Source organism: Schistocerca americana, chromosome 3 (genome assembly GCF_021461395.2).
Source record: "Schistocerca americana isolate TAMUIC-IGC-003095 chromosome 3, iqSchAmer2.1, whole genome shotgun sequence".
Classification (NCBI taxonomy): Eukaryota; Metazoa; Arthropoda; class Insecta; order Orthoptera; family Acrididae; genus Schistocerca; species Schistocerca americana.
In genome coordinates, this window is record NC_060121.1 from 920543131 (window position 1) to 920564344 (window position 21214).

A 21214-nucleotide genomic window follows, 5' to 3' on the forward strand; every position below is an offset into this window, starting at 1 on the left:
ACCCTTATGGCTCAAAGAACACATTTGGTGTTGGGATTGCCTATATTGTTGACAACACCCCTAATAGATTTCGGCTTCCCGACCAGTGTTCGGTTTTTACTACAGAACTTTATGCTGTTCTCCAGGCTGTCCAATACATCCATCACCATAAGCGGCTACAGTATATTACATGCTCAGATTTGCTCAGCTCACTTCTCAGCCTCCCAGCTCTTTGTCCCGCCCACCCTCTGGTCCACTGGATTCAGGACAGCCTCCACTAGCTCCACTTGGGGGGAGTCTCTGTGGCATTCCACTGGATCCCAGGGCACGTTGATATCCGCGGAAACGAGGCAGCTGATATAGCGGCCAAGGCTGCAGATTCTCTTCTTCGGCCCGCTGTTCGTATGGTTCCCTTTGCTGATCTACACAGCGTTTTATGTCATTGTGTTACTCTTTTATGGCACACACATTGGTCTACATTTCCCAATAATAAATTACGGGATATAAAACCTCTTCCCTTTGCTTGGACATCTTCTTCCTGGCCTCGACATTGAGAGGAGGTAATTTTAACTAGACTCCGGATAGGGCTTTGTCTTTTTAGCCATCGACATCTTTTAAGTTGCGATCCTCCCCTGCTTTGTCCTCACTGCTCTCAGCCGTGGACAGCTACATACCTTTTACTTCAGTGCCCCTATTTTAATCCGCTATGCACCCATTTACAGGTGCCACCTGATATATCTTCCCATGCAGCAGATGACCCGCGCTCAGCAGATCATGTCTTTGAGTTTATCAGTGTCAGTGAGATGACATCGGTCATGTGAAGCACTTTTTTTTGGGGAATACAATCCCCCTTCAATAGTAGTTTTCTAAGGTTTCCTTCCATTTTTAGTTTCCCTCCTCCTTGAGTTTTTCTCCCATTGCTGCTGATTTCGCATTCAGTTTTTTATCCTTCCCTAAGCCACAGAATGAGTGCTTATGACCCTAAAAAAAAAAAAAAAAAAAAAAAGGCAGTGAAGGTTACACTTTGGGGAAGCAATTCATAGTTCAACATATCATTGCTGTTCCACCAGATGCATAACATTATCTTTTTTGGATGCGCACAGGTCTTTGCACAGGCAGTTGCTGCTTCATTTATGCTCAATAAATCCTTTCTTTTCCTTATGTTAGCATAAATACACCACTTCTCCTCACCAGTAATGATACAGGATAGAAATGGTTGGTATTGTTCAAGAGCCAATTGATGATGAGCAGGCAGAGATGCATTTGTGGCCACCTGCTGATTTTTGTGACTTTGGCTTAAGAGCATGCGGTACCCATACACCTGATTTTGAAAACATCCCTATTGCATGCAGATCTGACACGGTGGTGGAATTATCATAGTTCATCACATTTGCCAGTTCTTGAGTGCATGGATGTGTATTGTCGTGGATTAATGCCTTTAAATGATCTTCGTCGAACTCCAGAGGTCTTCCTGAAAGAGGAGGGTCACTAATGGTGAAACAATCCTCCTTAAAATGAGAGAGCCATTTTCTTGCCATGCTCTGTCCAGTGGTATTATCCTCATTCAGTCTGCCTCCGTAGTGCAGCGGTACCATTACTGCTTTCCACACAAGGGCGCCTGGGTTCGATTCCTGGCAGGGGACTGGGTGTTGTGTGTGCTTCATCATCATTGACATGCAAGTCGCCGATGTGGCGAGAACTAAACAAGACTTGCAATACGGCGGCTGAACCTCGAAGGTGATATCCCAGCAAATAAATACCATACGATCATTACATTTCATCCTCATTCACGGCACAAATGTTTGTGTCTGTATCAACTACTGTCGCCCCTCTATTGAACTCAGACAGAATAATATGTTCTAATTTCTCCACTTGGCACTCCATTTTCCAGTGTCCACAGTTCCACTCACTATCTCCAAATGACAGTATGTAAACTGAAATAGCGATGGTTAAGTACAAATAAAAAATGACAGTTGATTAATAAATCCATAGTAACCAAAGTACCAACATGCCCTCCCCCTCCCCCCCTCCCCTTTTGCCCAAGCTAAGAAAAACACAAATACAAATAAATATTTTATTTTTCATAAAATTAAAGGAAAATATGTATACAGAACAATATATGTGGAATACACATCTAGTGAATATTTATCTGAAGAAGCATTATTAAACAACCCAAACTGATAATTAGTATTGAAGCATGCACATACCAGTTACGGATACAGCGTTATAAAGGTATTTCTAGCTTATTTCTGACAAATACACTTTTGGAATACTACTTCATCATATATGATTGAATTTTGAATTGATGATGCTATGCATTTTGCTATTAGAAACAGTATAGTAGGGGGTGGGGAAGGTTATTTTCGGGGGCAAAATTGCTTTTTCTGTACAAATCTGGTTTCACCATTTTGACATATTTTAACCATGGAACTTTTATTTGAAGTTTTTATTTTAAATCTGTTACTGTTTCAATGATATTCATTCATAAATATTGAACCCATTTTTTCAAGGGCTTGTTTCACCTCCTTAATGGCCTTATGGACTCATATAAAAATATATGTATCTCTTATTTTCCTTTACACTACAATATATTCAAACCTGAAGTGTATCCTTGAATAAGTTTACTTGTGAGTCAGAGAAGATGGATATGTGAGAATGTTATATCATCAGTACTGTGTATATGTGTAGGTGAATAACAGTCCAAGTGCAAACAAGTTTTTTGTGAAAGTGATAATAATCCTGCAACTGTAGCTCAGTAATAGTGTTGTTGCAGAATGTGCACTTTTTGAAACACATTTTAATGTAAATTCATTGAAATGTATTAAATTTAGGACTAATTGCTAGTCATTTGGGAAGGACAGAGTAGCTCCTCCCTCATATATCTAGCCTTCAACAAAGCCAGTGAATTGAACAGCAGTCTCTAAGATAGAGACGCAACGGTAGAACTCCTCCACTTACCTGAAATAGTACCTCAGCATTATTTATTTAAGATACTCTGGGCATGCCATGAAATTGCATATTTGTCTTTATAGCTTAATAGATGTGAATGAAGGTCTAGTGGATGGTGGATGAGGTTTCAGAGAGGAAAAGATATTCTACCACTGTGAAACCTATGATAATGGTATAATAGCTTGTCTGAAATAATTTAATCATTATGTATGCACATTTGTTTGTTGTCAGATTATGTATCATTTTAATGGCTATTTATTATAAATGAAATTGTGAAAGTGATGATAATCATGCAACTGCAGCTCAATAATAGTGTTGTTGTAGAATGTGCCTACATTTAAAGCACATTTTAACATAAATTCATTGAAATGTATTAAATTTAGGACTAATTGCTAATCATTTGGGGAGGGCAGAGTAGCTCCCTCCTCATATATCTAGCCTTCAACAAAGCCAGTGAATTGAACAGCAGTGTCTAGAATAGAGACACGGCACTAGAATTCCTCCACTTACCTGAAATAGTACCTCAGCATTATTTATTTAAGATACTCTGGGCATGCCATGAAATTGAATATTTGTCGTTATAGCTTAATAGATGTGAATGAAGGTCTAGTGGATGAGGTTTCAGAGAGGAAAACATATTCTACCACTGTGAAACCTATGATAACGGTGTAATAGCTTGTCCAACATAATTAAATTATTATGCATGCTCATTTGTTTGTTGTGAGATTATGTATCATTTTAATAGCTATTTATTATAAGTGAAATTGTGAAAGTGGTAATAATCATGGAACTGCAGCTCAATAATAGTGTTGTTGCAGAATGTGCTTACATTTACAGTACATTTTAACATAAATCATTGAAATGTATTATATTTAGGACTAATTGCTAATCATTTGGGAAGTACAGAGTAGCTCCTTCCTCATATATCTAGCCTTCAACAAAGCCAGTGAATTGAACAGCAGTGTCTAGAATAGAGACATGGCAGTAGAATTCCTCCACTTACCTGAAGTAGTACCTCAGCATTATTTATTTAAGATACTCTGGGCATGCCATGAAATTGCATATTTGTCTTTATAGCTTAATAGATGTGAATGAAGGTCTAGTGGATGAGGTTTCAGAGAGGGAAAGATATTCTACCACTGTGAAACCTATGAGAACGGTATAAATGCTTGTCCAAAATAGTTAAATTATTATGCATGCACATATGTTTGTCGTAAGATTGTGTATCATTTTAGTAGCTATTTATTATAAATAAGGCAGTTTATAAAGTTGTTGACACCTTGGGAGAAGAAATGCCTGGCCACCAAGATGTATTATGTATGTGTTATTAAACTGTTCTGAAATGTGTTGTACATGTAAATATACCTGTTTTACCATCTAAATTGTGTGAAACATAAAAATAAAATACTTGGATATCGCTGTGAAAAATGAAATAAATATCACTCATGTACAAAAATGTGCAGTATCATGGAAGCAAATTAAAACTGTGTTTTTTTTTAATACACTACAGACTTAGACAGAGGCGTACAGCAAAGGCTTGCTGGAATCTTATGTTAAAGTTGTGTGGATGTTGAGAATTGTTTTGTTATTTAACCTTATCTGGAGACTATGAGCATTGATAGTTTTACTAATCTAGTGATCCACATTTTGTATTGTTTTTTTTCTGCCTGAGCTCGTTGTTTTGCATTGATCAAAATGTTGAAATGTTGTTTGTTCTCTCTGTGTTTAGGCTAAACATCTATGTAGTGAATGAGCCCGTCCTCCCCCCTCCCCCCCAACCCCATGCCACACTGAGAACATTGCATCCAGCTTTGATTGATTTTCATGTTCATCATGTGCGCAGTGAAGTGTATATAGTTACCGAGAATCAATTATGTAAAATAGATGTCTGAAATGTACTGCATGTGTTTAATTCTAATTTCTATGTTTACGTGATGTTTTCAGGCATAACACAAGATTTAAATGACTTTCCTTCAGTTTTGGCTTCACGCAGATTGCCTTTCTCGGATACTGTGCGTGAATTTCCAGCTTCTCACTCTGTTTGTGAAGGTGATATAGATTCATTTTCATATTTGTCACCAAACTTCAGTAATCAGAGCCATCAAGAAGCCCCATATCAAAGTAAGCACTGGACATTTTACTGTTTGGACTTTGACCTTTTTTGTCCCATACACAACAAAATATTCAGGGGACCTTGTAGCCCTCAGTTTAAAATAATTGCATTTTTGAAGTACTAAATGCTAGTATTGTAGTTCTTAAGAGTTTTGAGTATTTATTGCAAGCAGTAATTTCAATTCAAGTATGAATGTTTTATAAAGACTACACATGTTTTCATTGCAGATGATGGGTGAGTATGAGACCACTATTTTTAATCATCATAAAATGGAGTTTCATAATGGAATAATGCAGTAATGATAGAAACTGGTTTAAACATATACAGTAAATGTGAATATACACACAAATTAAAGGTGGCACGAATGTTAGGTTTTTGGCATCAGTGTATTTCATGCAGTAAAATAGCGGGAAGAGTTTTAGGAACAAGTCTGTTGTAGCAGTTAAGTAGTAAAAGGTACCCAACATCCCTGATCAGTGAAAACACATTAGGGGGAACAGTACTCAAAACTAAAATTCTGATATCATATGAAAACCCAAAAAGGTGGTAGTTGTAGAAAGAGAGTGGTAAAGAAGTCAGTAGTAATGAAAGGACAGATTGAAATTAGAAGCAAAGATCGGGTAAATATGGGAGAAATGAAGAAACCTGTGAAGCAGATAACAATCAAAGGAAATTAACAGTAAGAATAGCTGTGAAATACATAAGAAAGATCAAATGGGAATTTAGTAAATAAATAAATGTGCAGTTGAAAGATGCTGCAGTACTGAGTTACGATAAAAATTGAATGGAAGTAGGCAAGAAGATTAAGTAGTTTTTAAGTTGAAAGCGGGTGAGATGAAGGAAACCTGGCCTACTGCTGCCCGCAGATAAACACCTCCTTCTGCGGGTCTACCCATGCCATGAGCTGTGTGCATCCTCCACACTATTTCACTCCACTACCCTCACCAACAGCCTGTCTGCCTCCAATGTGATGTCCACAGGTAGGGTTACTAAATTACCCCCCCCCCCCCCCCCCCAAAAAAAAAAAAAAAAAAAAAAAAAGGTCACATAGGGCTGAAAATGACCAAACTTGGGTTGCAATCTCTGGCGCAGAACTGGAGAGGCCTCAGGAGAACCTGAAATTGAATCAACCACCAAAGAAGGCAATGCGCTTGGTGATAGATCCATGGGAATGGCAGAAAGGCACAGAGGTTGCAACAATGGGTGTCCACCGGCAACAGTACAGGTGATACCACCTCCGTTGGTGCAGGGTGGGTGGATCAAAATCCATTGAGCTCCCCATTGACAGGGTAAGTATGGGCCTCATTGGGGGCTGCTGCTGCTGCTCCAGATGATAGGAGGACAGTGGAGCACAGGAAGGGGATGGCAGTGGGGAAACATGCTGTTGCAGTTGGGAGCCATTACCCGTAACAACATCATGACCCAACCTGCTGCCCAGGGCAGACCAGCAATAGCTGATTTGCATTACAGGTCAGCTGCTTCCTACCAACATCCATCACAACCAACAGCTGACTCTTGTACTCACCATGACACCCTGATGCTGGCAGAAAGACTGGCCCTAAGATGTAGCCCGGGGAGATGGCACTCCACAATGCAGTGGTAGGTGACTCGTGCAACAAATCCAGGGCACCCTGCAGCTGGTGCCCTTGCAAACATTCTGCCGGGTGGCACCTGTTTCCTGGAATTTCTCCAACAATGCATTGTCACCTGGACATCTTCATTTAGGTCTTAAATGTATGCTCTGAAGTGCTCCAACTCTGAGTTAGAAGCTAGGCGACACAGAGCGGTAGTCAGATGCTGCATACCACTGCAAACACAAAAGTCCTCAAACTCCCATAATACATACTGCCAGCTGTTGTCAGATACCAATATCCTGTGGAATCCCTCAGTGGCAAAAATAACCGACGATGCCTGAACCATTGCAGTCAACAACATGGAGGACAACTTGACAAAGTATGGGAAAATGGGATAATACCTTGACCACGAACAACCACATGTGCCCAAAAAGGGGCTGGAAAAGTCAAAGTGCAACCTGCGCCAAGGGTGATCTTGGACTGGCCAAGGAGAGAATTGGCACAGCAATGCAGCCTGATTATGTTCACAAGCCATGCAAGAATGCACCAGATGTTTGATATTGCACGATGCATGCATCATCTGGAGTATGCAAGGATGAAATGCTGCGGGAACTACTTCATGACAGCATTGTTCCTCTGTGGCAAGCATAAGAGATCCCTCTGTACAATGTTAAGCCGATCACATAGATGGAAAAACATACACCACACCTGCTCCGCACCTGAAGAGATGTGCTGGAAGGTCAGCAGCTATAGCGATCATGACTTCACATGCATCAGTGGAAAGTCCAACCGGGTTTGCTGCAAGACATCACCCAGCACAAACAGAAAAGAGCCTCCTGCCGATCAAACTCTGAATCAGACCCTACCAGTAGTGCAATAGTGCACCAGCATTGGCATGCTGGGTAATGGAGCAGTAATAAATATTATAAAAATAGTTGCAAGTGGGTCCACTACTGCAACCAGTGGGCAAGGCTATCCAGCAGCTTGGAACAAGGGCAAAATAAGGAAACCAATGGCTTGGGGTTGGTAATGAGGAGATATGCATCTTTGATATGTAAGGAATGGGCTGTTTGATGCCGTTCGGATTCCACTGGGACAGGATGGCACCAATGCCATACTGGGACATGTCAGAGCCCAGAGTTAAAGGTTTACCCAGCATAAAGGAAGACAGCCAGAAGGCAGAGCACAAATGCTACTTGAGAGACTGAAAATCCTGTTGACAATCGGCAGACGAGAAAAACTTAATGGTCTTCTGGTGTAGCCAGTTAAGAGGCGGCAGAAGTGTGTAGCCTGGGGATTGATTGGAGCATAATACGAAATCTTGCGCTAAAAAGGCTGGAGCTCCTTCAGGTTCTTGAGCTGTAGGTTGACAATGGCCTTGATGTAATCATCAGTGGGGACCAGGGTGATTTTTACTAAGTACATAAACCAACAAATGCGCCTTCATGGAGAGAAAACTGAACTTCTGCAGCTTGCAGCAGAGGGCATTCTCCAGGAGGCATTGAAAAACTGTCTGGTTTCATAAATTCTCCTTCTGAGTATGGCCCATTACCTGAATGTCATCAAGGTTTTTGATGCAACATGGAATGCCCTGAATCGGGAACACTTTCCATTATATATTGCACAAGAACTAAACATTGTACAGATGTCATACATATTGCATTTTGAAAAGAAACTCTGAAAGTTTTTTTTACAAACATTCAATACGTGAGCCATGAGTGAGCGGGCAGATGTCAGTATGGTGATTGAATTCTTGCCATACCTGTCCCAGCATGGCATCGTCGACTGTGGCGGTCGCTTCCCGTAATCTCTACCAGAGTTCTGCTACATCATGTGGTAGAGGCGGTACATACACCAGATCTTTAATGTGTCCGCGCAGAAAACGTCACATGGAGTGAGATCTGGAGATCGGGGAGGCCATTTCATGAAACAGCTGTCCCCTTCTGTAGCACAGCCATGTTTGCGACTAGCACTGACTATTGGAAAATTACCAAACTACGTTGTGGCGGTATACATGAAAAAAAGCTTTCATATGTATGATATATGTACAATGTTTCATTCTTGTGTAATAAACAATTGAAAGTGTTTCCAGACTTCATGTACACCCTGTACTGTTGGTAAATTCCCAGTGCAGATGAGATTCTAAAAGGCAAGCAGCTAAACTGATAAAGCCCAAAGGGGATGGGGGATGTTGAGGACCAGGAAAATCAGAAACTGCATCCAATGTCAGCTCCAGGTATGCATCACACAAGTTAATGTGGGAAAAATACTGACCTTCCGACAACATTGCCAAAAACTCTGCCTGCCACACACATTGCACATTGACCATCTGCTTAAAATCACTGCAAAGGTGCATGGTGCCATCGATCTTATAAATCCCCATCAGAGGGGTGGCCCACTGACTCAACGAAATGGGAGAAATGACACACTGACCCTGCCAATGCTGGAACTCAACCTTTACCTTAATGTGCATAGTGAAGGGAATGGGACGAGGGTGACAAAATTTGTGGACTGCCAATCGCTTAAGAGAAACGTGCCTCGAAATGTCCAGTTCAGGCCAAGGTATTTCAAGCAATGGGCTATAGGACAACAATAACAAGTCAAAATCGTGAAAAGGAATGGACTGACACTAAATGCACTTTGTCAGTGATCTGGAAGCAAAAAATAGAAAATGCATTGAGCCGAAAGATATTCTGTGCCAGTGGTGAATTGACCACTAAAAAGATGAGTTGCTGTTTCACACTCTTATAATGCGTGGAGATGGAGAATTGCCCCTGCAAAGGAATTCCCTGTGTACTATAAGACACAACCAGATGGAGCAGGTGTTGCAACTGTAGGCACCCCAAGATCCTGTACATATTTATGTTAATTGTGCTGAATGTTGCTACTGTGTCTACCGGAAATTAAACTGGCCACATATCCGTTACCAACATCAGCAAAATATGCCAGAGTTACATGTGTGGGACATTGGTGGCAGTGCCAGAGTCAAGTAGAAACATCAGAACGTCTGACAACTGAGTTATGGCCCATCAACTGTCACAAAGAATTGCAAAATGTCATATCACCACCATACCTTAGACGTAACCTCCACATGCGGGCAGTCACCTCGAACGTGCAGCAAATGACAATCAGGGAGGACTGCTGTCTTACACAACAAATGGAAGGAGAATGACACCGAGGACCCAAGAAACATCACTGGCAGGAATTATGATGTGCGAACCTGCTGAGCTAAGCACAAGCAAAGATGGGCAGCACTGCAATGCCACTGCATAGGCATCATTAACGGCAGCAACACATGGTGACTTACCCTGAGGCAAGACCAGCAGGGGTATCCCTTGGGACACTGGGGGCCGTTTACCATGCAAACCCAATTGAGCCACCTGCCAATTATCAGAAAGGATGCCCACTGCTGTACAGTCATGAAATTCTACGAGTTGGGCAACTGCTGTACAGTCATGCAGTTCTGCAAGTTGGGCAACATTGGGTAAAGATGGGTCAGGCAAGGTCAATGCTGTACTCTGAACCTCATGATCAGGAGCTAACCTGACAATCACTTCTCAAATTAGTGAGTCTGCATAAGAGGTAGCATATTGGGGACACCCAAAACTACACTTGCTTGGAGTCTCTGCAAATCGGTGATCCAGGCCACACACGACTGCGCTGGGCACTTATGGTGCTGGTTAAACAGTAACTGTGCTGCCACCACATGGGTTTGATGTCCACAATACAGCACAGGTAAATGACAAAGCTTATCACTGGGAAGTTTCTTGTACGCAGTGGAGGGCTTCAAATTTTGTACAACTTTGTGTAAACCTGTGCTTCTGGACAACAAGGCAACCTTATCAACTGGATCAACAATACATCTTAGCTGGCAGTGCAGCAAGAATTGGCTCAGTTAATTTTCCCACCTTTCAGTCAACTCATGAAAACTGGCAAACAGCTTCATAGGTGGTAGAAGTGGCACAGAAAACAGAACTGTGGGTGCCTGTTCCTCAACAGCAAGGCAAGGGCATAAAGCAAGTTCGCATTCTGGTTAATCAGCATCTGCATGTTCACCTGTCGATGCTGCTGCTTCTTCTTCTTCTTCTTCTTATTCTGTTAGGCACAATTGATCCTGCCAGCATTGCAGAAATGCTTTGTCCATGGTTGCCCAAATGAACACTAGGAAAAGGGGAAAGATGTTGGCATTTTACTATTAACACAGGTATGAAGCAGGGGAAAATGCTGCTTCACTGCATGGTCAGCACAGATGCTTCATGGACTGACAGTGGTTCAGTGATAGCCGAGGAACAAAACTACATGAGAGGGAAATGAACTCACCACAGGAGTCAGTCTACGGGAAGCAGAGAGTATGAACCCACATAGGCAATCACAGAAAGAATCCAGCACCATCTGGTGTGGACACCTGATGGCTAAACACTTGTCACAACACGCAAGATGAGGTCCACAGTGGTTGAACTCCAAGTAAGCCCTAGCCTGCCCATCCTGCTGCTGATTACAGGTAAAGTCTTCCGCCAGCAGGTGTGCCCAAACCACGTGTTGTGGGTGCCCTCCATGGCAGCTTTCAACACTGTTCCCCTGCACTATCCACACCAACTCATCTGCTTCCATCATGATGTCTGCTGGTGGAGATCATAAAGTGGCCATGCCATTGCTCTGTTAAGCAGAGTTGGAGTTTGTGTTGCACTGGTGTTGTGGGCTCATCTATGAGGGCATATGATCATCTGAGTTATGCTTGTGCACCATCAATACTCTCACAGATTTCACTCATTAGATGTAACATTGCACATGCTACTTCTTCCATCATAACTCATTTCCATATAATAATTCATTTTCCCTTTGAGATTTTGTCATTTAGCAATCAATGTAGGAACTTGTTTATGGTAGAGGACTGCAGCACCATTACCCCTTTCAATTATTGAACAAACACAAGGATGGCCGACATAGTGTTTAGCGTACCTGAGATTGTAAAACAGTTAAGATTCTTAGATGCCAGGAAGGCATTTGGCCAAGATAGTATCCCCATAAGATGTTATGTAGACTATGCTACAAATATAGCACCATTCTTATCCATCATCTATCAGCTCATCTGCTGAAACCAGCATGGTTTCAGGAAGCAGTGGTCATGCGAGACACAGCTGGCCCTCTTTGTGCATGATACACAACAGGCTCTAGATACTGGCTCCCAGGTTGATGCCATATTCCTTGACTTTCGAAAGGCATTCAACTCAGTTCTGCACTGTCGCTTTCTCCAAAAAGTGCACGTTTATGGTTTATCCTATGACATATGCAGTTGGATAGAAAGTTTTCTAACAGTCAAACAGCCATATGTTGTCCTGAATGGGGAGACTTGAACAGAAACAAGTGTAACATCAGGTGTGACCCAGGGCAGTCTACAGGAAAGTAGTATCACATGAAGGTTGTGAACAAATCAATGAGGATTTGCAGAAAATAAATGCGTGGTGTAATGACTGGCAGTTATCTCTCAATATTAGTAAGTGTAACCTATTGTGTATAACAAAGCAAAATTCCCCATTAATGTACGAGTACAAAATAAATGCCCAGTCTTTGGAAGCGGTAGCATCTGTCAAGTATCTGGGTGCGACTATTCGAAATGATCTCAAATGAAATGATCAGATTACCCAAGTAACAGGTCAGGTGAACTCTAGATTTCGGTTTATTGGTAGAATCCTGAAGTGATGTAGTCCTTCAACAAAAGAAATTGCTTACAATACTTTAGTTTGTCCAGTCTCAGACTATTGTTCATCTGTATGGGACCCTTACCAGTTGGTCTGATTCAAGAGATTGAGAAGGTCCAAAGAAGAGCAGCAAGATTCATGACTGGTCCATTTAGCCATCACAAGAGCATTACAAATCTCATAGAAAATTTGAAGTGGGACATACTTGCAGATAGACGACGCGCTAAATGGAAGGGGCTGCTCACTAAATTCCAAAATCAGATCTTTGCTGAGGATGTAGAGCAGGCTGTTCCAACCGAGCTCCAGGGAGCCGGAGCGCTCCAGAGCGCTCACTGCGGCAGCTCAGAGCCCGCGTGGAGGGGGAAAGCTAACTCACTGCCCCCTGGCCGCATGCAGCTGTAATAATCCGTGCTCAATGACAGCTATGACTAGCTGCGGGAGCCCTGTACCTCTGTTGGAGGATACCTTTCTATTCATTGAGAGGCATGGTCGACCGCAGTGTTTTGTATGTCATAAAGTATTTAATTCTGCGAAGAGGTACAATATACAGAATTAAGTACAGTCAGGTAGAAGGCGTTACACGCAGAGAACTGGTAGCCAGGCTTAAGAACGACATACCAGTAGACGTATGTTTAAAAACGGATTCGTAATACGGAGGGTATCAAAACATGCAACATAGTTCGTGTTCTGTAGTGCACCAATAGGCAATGTGTGCTGAAACAGTAGAGCTAGGTGGCGTAATGAAAGATGTCGTGGGCGTGAAGTGTGTGAATTTTGTGCGTCGTCAAAGGATTCCTGAAAGATGTGGAAGCGGAGTATGGGGATATATCTTACCACAGTACAGTTCGTTGGCTGAGTCGTGGAAAAGTTCTTGATGTTTTCTTTGCCATTAGTGAGGAAATACCCCTTTTCTAGAAATGAAAGGGGAAGAAATGCGTTGTCTGAAAGATATAAAATGGATATCAGACCTGGCGTTCCTAGCTGACATAACTATGCATCTGAATAATTTAAATCTGTCATTGCAGGGCAAAGGGCAGCTAATCGTTGACATGCACAACCAGATCAAAGTGTTCATGGAAAAGTTACGTTTATTTGAGAGGCAGATGAGTAATGGACATCTAACGTTCTTCAATCATCTTGCTTCTTTAAAACTACCTGAAGGTACTACTTTCGGCGATTACCAAGCAAACTTAAAGCAGCTCATCACGTCATTTGAAACACGATTCCGAGACCTCACTAGTTTGGAAATGGAACTTAAGGTGTTCAGCACTCCTTTTTCAGTTTCCACCGATGACTTATCATCGTCACTTCAATTGGAGATTATTGATTTGCAAAATTCAACTTTGTTGAAAGAGAGGTACTACAACACGTTGTATTTGTCACGATGGTAGTGTTCATTACAGAAAAAACATTTCCCAAACTTCACAACAATGCCGCTCAGATCATGTGCATGTTCGGATCTACGTTTTGATGTGAGCAGCTTTTCTGAGCAATGAAAACAGTTATGAAGTAAGGAACGATCGCTTCTTCAGGATGCAACAATGAAGGCCATCCTCCGCATTAACGCTGCGAACACTTTGACGCCTGATATTTCCGATCTTGCAATGAAAAGAAAATTTCAAACTACAGAGGCCCAATAAATTTAGTATGCAATTTCTTGTAAAACATTTGTTTCTTATTTATTTCCCGAAGATCATATTTTCTGGTATAGCACGTCACCACGTCTTAGCAGCTAAGAGTGTGGTTGTCGATCTTGTAAGACGCAGCTGGCACATCAAAACGCTTGCCTTGCCGCCTGCCTCAGCCAGCCGTGCCACGTGCCAGCGTGCCGGCCCACTTGACTGGTCACAGCGAGCGACACGGCTCCCTGGAGCAGGGAGCGCTCCGCGGCTCACAACGGAGCCCACGAGCTGGAACAGCGTGATGTAGAGCATATATTATTACCACCAACTTTCAAATCACACAATGATCGCCATTGCAAGATAAGGGAGATTAGATCTCGTACTGAGGCATTCAGACGGTCGTTTTTCCCTCGCGCGATCCGCAAGTGGAACAGGGGGGGGATATTACTTTGGCACGAATAGTGCCCTCCGCCACACACCACTTGGTGGCTTGTGGAGTATGTATGTAGATGTAGATGTAGAACTTAACACATGATATTCAACGGCAGTCTCAAGTAAGAAGTATAGTAAATAAAAATGGCACAGATTCTGATGCAGTGTTCTAGTACGAACAACATTACCTTCGATACTGTGTTGTTACAGGGTTGTAATCATTCTCAATTTCCTGTCACAGCTGTAGTCCCAGCAAATTTGTTACAGAAGGAGTGTGACTGGTAAGCTGATGATGTTAACTCTGGTTGTGATTGATGTGATCCATTGTGAACTAAATTATGTTTGAGATGAAATTATTTTCCATTACTTGAGCTGAAGTACTTGAAGTACTTTGGTTATGCTTTCATCATCTACGTCTTGTATGTAGTGTAGTTATAAACAATCTGGAAAGCCTGTAAGGTTGTTGCAGGGTAGGTTGTGCTGAGAAATAATTGTCAAGAAAAAAGTTTGATACATAGCACTTTTTCCCAGTTAATTAGCATTGATGTTAGTCAATGAGGCCATTGTGTTCAAAGATTCGAGCAGCCCACGAGAGATGGTGTCACCAGACATGTTCTTTGTTTGCTATTTTACAACCAAACAAGGGACACTATCATCTACACTATGAGAACAACTGACACTAATTGCGTCTGGCGGGCTGTGTAAATTTGCACATGCAATGGCCTGATTGCCTAACTTCAATGTTAGTTAACTCAAAAATGATGCAAGATATCAATTTTTTTCTTAACAGTTATTTCTCAGCACAACTTACCCTACAGCACACTTACAAGCTTTTCAGACTGTTTCTGACCACCCTGTATATTGTCTCTACAAAGCCTGTTATCATAGCATGTGTCATCATTGAATCAATGAGAAATATACCAGGGATACTAGAAGTGAATTCCCAGAGGTGGTCTGGACTGCATGAGGAAGGCATATGAACACACACTACTGTGCATGCTGCAGGGGTGCCCTCATGCTGATGACAAAGTTGGTGTGCCCACACACTAGCAGGGACCTTTTCATGTACAATGACAGTGGTGGTGTGATTTATCCTTGTGTCATACATAGCTTATTTGTATATGACATTGTTTGAGTGTACACCTTTATTCGTAATTTTAATAACTCTTTTTGTTGTCTTTATGTGATTGCTGAAAGTGCCATCCACATTTAAATTATCTCCTGACTATTTGCTGGCGGCTTGCTTAACATTTTGCCTCATTTAAATTTTAGAATTTTAACTGGTTTTCCTTCTGAGTAACTTTTATAACATTGTGTTGTATAAATATTATAAACTGCGCAATATACCACATACATTTTGCAACTATTCTGTGGATAAGTTGATCAATTTAAAATATATATATATTATCTTGCGTTTAGCTCTTATCACACCTATGTCAGGCTGATCCAACTTCTAACAAAATCAATTTTGTGCAGATTAACAGATGTAGTCCTTCAATGTCTAATGCCTCAAATGCATGAGATTCATGAATGTTGTGATGGTTACTACCAGCTTGGTGTCAATATTCGCTGCGCGGAGAATTGAATCTTGTGCATATGCTGCAACAAGTTATTAAAATATTGTAGAAAAAAATAATATAATCTTCTGCACCACTTAGAGCAACTTGAATCACTCTTTCAACCTCTTTAACATTCAGAAAGGAACATCCAGGCTGAAATAATGACAATATTATGAAAAAAATGGATTGTTACACACCATATAGTGGAGATATTGAGTCACAGACAGCCACATTGGTAAACAAGTAAGTTTTCAGCCAAAAGGCCTTCTTCTGAAGTAGACAAAGTAAACACACATTCATGCAAACATGACACACACACACACACACACACACACACACACACATGAACGCAGACTGTGAGAAACAGCACATAATAGGAGAAGCAATCTGAGTTGTGGGGGCTGGGATGATTAGGGGAGGGCAAGGGGATGGTAAAGGTGAAGAGAGAATAGGGTAGCTAGTTGCAGTCGTAGGATAGGTGCAGGGCAGGGGGTCAGAAAAGGAGAGGAATAAAAAGAATGTGGGTGCATTGGTGGAATTGTGTAGTGAGGGAAGGGTATAGGTGAGTGAAGGACTGTGAGTAATGAAGGTTGAGGCCAGGAGAGTTCTAGGAGCATAGGATAGATTGCAGGGTGAGTTCCTAACTGTGCAGTTCAGAAAAGCTGGTGTTGGTGGGAAGCATACAGATGGTGCAGCCAAGTTGGTGTTGGTGGGAAGCATACAGATGGTGCAGCCTGTGAAGTAGTCACTGAAATAAAGAATGGTGTGGTGGGCAGCATGCTCAGCAACTGGGTGGTCGAGCTGTTTCTTGGCCACAGTTTATAGATGGCCATTCATACAGACAGGCACCACGGAGGTTGCAGCTTAGCACGTAGCTCACACCACTGCTTTCACAGGTAGCCTTGCCTTTGATGGGCTAGGTGATGCTTGTGACAGGACTGGAGTAGGTGGAGGTGATGGTGGGAGGATATATGGGATGGGTGTTGGGTCTAGGTCTGTTACAGGGATGTAAGCCATGAGGCAAGGGATTGTTAGCAGGGGTAGCATAAGGATGGATGAGGATGTTCTGGAAACCCTGGCAGAGAATGTGTTTCAGTTGATTGAGTCATGAGTTTTACTGACTCTTGAGGGGAGTGCTCCTTTGTGGCCAGATGGTGGGCTGCTCTCATAGACCAACACCATCAGCCTATTAACTACAATACCCTCCTACATAGAAGACACCAACCATTTCCTCTACTGAATCTACACAGCTCCTGTAGCTTTACCTTGTAGTGCTCTACTTGTTACCTATGATGCCAGTTCCTTTTACAGTAATATCCACAATGGCCATGATCTTGCCACTATTGAACAGTACATATTCCAATGCCTGACAGGTTCCATACCTACAGCTTCTTTCATGGTCACCATGACCAACTATATCCTCAACCAAAATTACTGCACCTTTTAAAGCACCACCTAAAAACAAATCCATGGTACAGCAGTGGGCACCCACATGTCACCATCCTATGCCAACCTATTCATGGATGTCTAGAGGAATCCTTCCTAACCACCAAGAATCTAAACCCCTCATATGGTTCAGATTCACTGATAACATCTTCCTGATCTGGATCAATAGTGAGGAAATGCTATCCATATTCCTCCAGAATCTCAACACCTTCACCTGGTCCTTCTTAAACAAACAAGCCACCTTCCTCGATGTTGATCTTGACCTCAAAAATGGCTACATCGGTACCTCTGTCCATATCAGATCTACCAACCACCAGCAATACCTCCATTTTGACAGCTGCCACACATTCCTTACTAATAAGTTCCTTCCCTACAACCTAGTCACCTGTATCTGTTGCATCTATAGTGATGAACAGTCCTCTTGAAATATACCAAGGGTCTCACAGAGGCATTCACAGAACAAAATTACCCTTTCAACCTGATACAGAAACTAATCTCCCATGCCTTATTTCTTGAGTCAACCACCACCTCCAAAAGTCCCACCATCCAGCGACAAAGGAGAATTCCTCTTGTGACTCAGTACCACCAAAGACTGGAGCAACTGAATCACTTTCTCTGCCAGGGTTTCTACTACCTCTTGTGCTCTGAGATGAGGAATGTCCTACCAATTATCCTTCCCACCCCTCACACAGTGGTATTCCACCACCCATTGCTCCTACAGAGTAATCTTGTCCATCCTTACTCCACCCCTGTTCCCAACCCCTTGTCTCACGGTTCACAGTCTTATAATAGACCTAGATACAAGACCTGTCCCACATATCCTCCCACCCCCACCTACTCCAGTCCTGTCTCTGGCGTCTTGTACCCCATGAAAGGCAAGGCTACGTGTTAAAGCAGTGATGTGATCTAAATGCTAACCTGTATCGACTGTACTGCCTTCTATGTGGGTATGGCAACCAACAAACTGTCTCTCTACCCGAATGGCCATTGACAAACTGTGGCCAAGAAACAGCTGGACCACCAAGTTGCTGAGCATGCTGCCCAACAAACGTTCTTCACATGTATGTGCCATCTGGATCCTTCCTACCAGCACCAGCTTTTCTAAATTACGTAGGTGGGAACTCTCTGTGCAATATATCATATGTTCTCATAAACCCCTGGCCACCAGCCCTTTTCACATTCAAGCACTATACAGCCTTTTAGTCCACCAACAAACCCGTGGCGTTTTTGCTTCTCTCGTCATCAACCCTCCACCCCTCACCCCTCCCTGCTCTCCCGCCCTTGCACTCCATCTAACCTCTCAACTATACCTAGCTGCCCTACGCACTCTGCACCACGTCCCTGTATTCTTCCACAAGCGACACTTGACTGTCTCCAGCCCTGCTCTGCTATCCCTCCCTTCCCCACCCCAGCCTCCTCCATACCCCCACCACCCAGATTGCTTCTCCCATCACGCACAGTTGCTTGGAGTCTGGTCTCGGAGGCCAGAGACAGTGGTCATGTGTGTGTGTTGTCTACTTCAGAGGAAGGCCTTTTGGCTGAAATCTTACTTGTTTAGCAGTCTTTTCATTGTGGCTGTCTGCGGCTCATGATCGCCTTTACATGGTGAGTAGCAATCTATCCTTTTCATAATACGGTAACATCCTGGATAGATTCTGTGGCCTTCATCAAGCCTTTCAATTGTCACAGTTCATGTGACTACCTATTGTAATACACTTTCCCTCAGCACCATGTTATTATTTACTCTTTTTACATATACAAGGGTCACTCCAAAAGAAGTGCACACTATTTTTGTAAAAATACAGTTTTCATTCTGCATGTGTGAAAGTTTTACAGTGTGTAGATACATCCTTCCTGCTTGTTTTCAAACTTAGTTCAACTTGTTCCCATGAGTGGCACCGTCACAGCATGTCTTCAAGATGGCTGCTACCTTGACATTCATCAGAAGCAACGTGCCGTCATAGAATTCCTGTGCTGTGAAAACGAGACAGTGGGAAACATCCACTAGAGGTTGAAAAAGGTGTATGGAGATGCTGCTGTCGGTTGCAGTATAGTTAGTCGGTGGGCAAGCAGGTTACGTGATGAAAGCGGGCATAGCAATATTGAGGATTGTCCTCGCAGCGGCAGGCCTCACACTGCACACACTCCAGACAATGTGCAGAGAGTTAACGAATTAGTGACTGCTGACAGACGCATCACAGTGAACGAATTGTCACACTATGTTGGGATAGGGGAAGGTAGTGTTTCCAGAATACTGAAAGTGTAGGAGTTAAAAAAGGTTTGTGCCAGGTGGGTCCCCAGGATGTTGACAGTGGCTCACAAAGAAACAAGAAAAATGGTATGCAGCGAACTTTTGGAACACTACGAGAATGGTGGAGGTGAATTTCTTGGAAGAATTGTGACAGGTGATGAAACATGGCTCCATAATTTTTCACCAGAGACGAAGAGGCAATCAGTGGAGTGACATCATGCAAATTTACCCAAGAAAAAAAAAAAATAAATTCAAAACCACACCTTCTGCTGGAAAAGTTATGGCTACGGTGTTTTTCGATTCCGAAGGACTCTTGCTTGTGGACATCATGCCAAGTGGAACCACCATAAATTCTGATGCATATGTGACGACACTGAAGACACTTCAAACTCGACTGAGTTGTGTTCGACCACATCAGCAAAAGCAGGATGTTTTGCTGTTGCACGACAATGCATGGCCACATGTCAGTCAAAAAGCCATGGAAGTGGTCACAAAACTCGTATGGACAACACTGAAACACCCGCCTTACAGTCCTGACCTGGCTCCATGTGACTATCATCTCTTTGGGAAACTGAAAGACTCTCTTCATGGAAAAAGGTTTGAAGATGATGACTCCCTTGTGTACGCTGCCAAACAGTGGCTCCAACAGGTTGGTCCAGAATTTTACTGTGTGGGTATACAAGTGCTGGTTCCAAGATAGCGTAAGGCAGTTGAGAGGGATGGAAATTATGTGGAAAAATGAAAATATTGTTCCTAAAGGATGTATCTACACACTGTAAAACTTTCAAACATGTAGAATAAAAGATGGATTAAAAAAAAAAAAATAGTTTGCATTTCTTTTGGAGTGACCCTCGTACATACATGCTCTGCAAGCCACCATACAGTAAATGGTGGAGAGTACCTTTTATCACTGCGAGCCATACCCTTTCGTGTTCCACTCACAAATGGAGTGAGGCAAAAATGAGTGTCCATATTCCTCAATAACAATGTATCAAAATGATTAATTTAATCTCTTATTGTCTGCTGTCTTTTGCTCTCCCTGCTTTTTGCCTTTTTTCCCCATTTCTCTCTCTCTCTCTCTCTCTCTCTCTTTTATTTTGCACTCATTCCATCTCCTTTACACAGTTATCATTTTTTACCTTTTGTGTACTTTTCCTGCTTTCCCATTTTATTTTTTTATTGTTGCTAATAACTTTTGTGTGTTATACATACTTCAGTCTCAGTTGGTTTACCCTTATCTCTTATGTGTCTGCTAGTTCTAACTTCTGATTTTTTGTGTATCTTTCGTTTGAATATTTCATTGTTGATTTTCTTTTCATCTTGTCCTAGTATATCTCCTCCTAAGTTGGATAAAGCCAAAAGCCAGCATTTGTGTTTGTTTATTGTGTCCAGGAAGTAAAAGTGCTTTCATTTGATTTCAATTTCAGTTTTTAAGTTTGTTGTAGCGATTTGAGTATACTGAATGTAAGTAAGCATTTTCAGGATCTGTTCTGAGATATGTAATGAGAAACAATGTTATGCATATTAGAACATTAGCTTTACAGCCAAGTTTTGCAGCAGTTGGATTTTTTTAAGGTCATTCATATATAA

General features: G+C 42.2%; 1 protein-coding gene across 19 annotated transcripts in view; it reads left to right on the forward strand.

Moving 5' to 3' along the window:
• The window catches only part of LOC124605166 (longitudinals lacking protein), a 547673-nt gene that overhangs the window by 109950 nt on the left and 416509 nt on the right, over nucleotides 1-21214 (forward strand). For 2 of the 19 annotated variants that reach the window (XM_047136653.1, XM_047136658.1), the window contains exon 5: nucleotides 4873-5049. The exons of 16 other annotated variants lie outside the window; for them this stretch is intronic. In XM_047136653.1, coding sequence (XP_046992609.1) covers nucleotides 4873-5049 — 177 coding nt within the window. Of the gene's footprint in view, nucleotides 1-4872; nucleotides 5050-14578; nucleotides 14602-21214 lie in introns of those variants that run through there. One more of the 19 variants, XM_047136671.1, reaches the window with a different exon arrangement.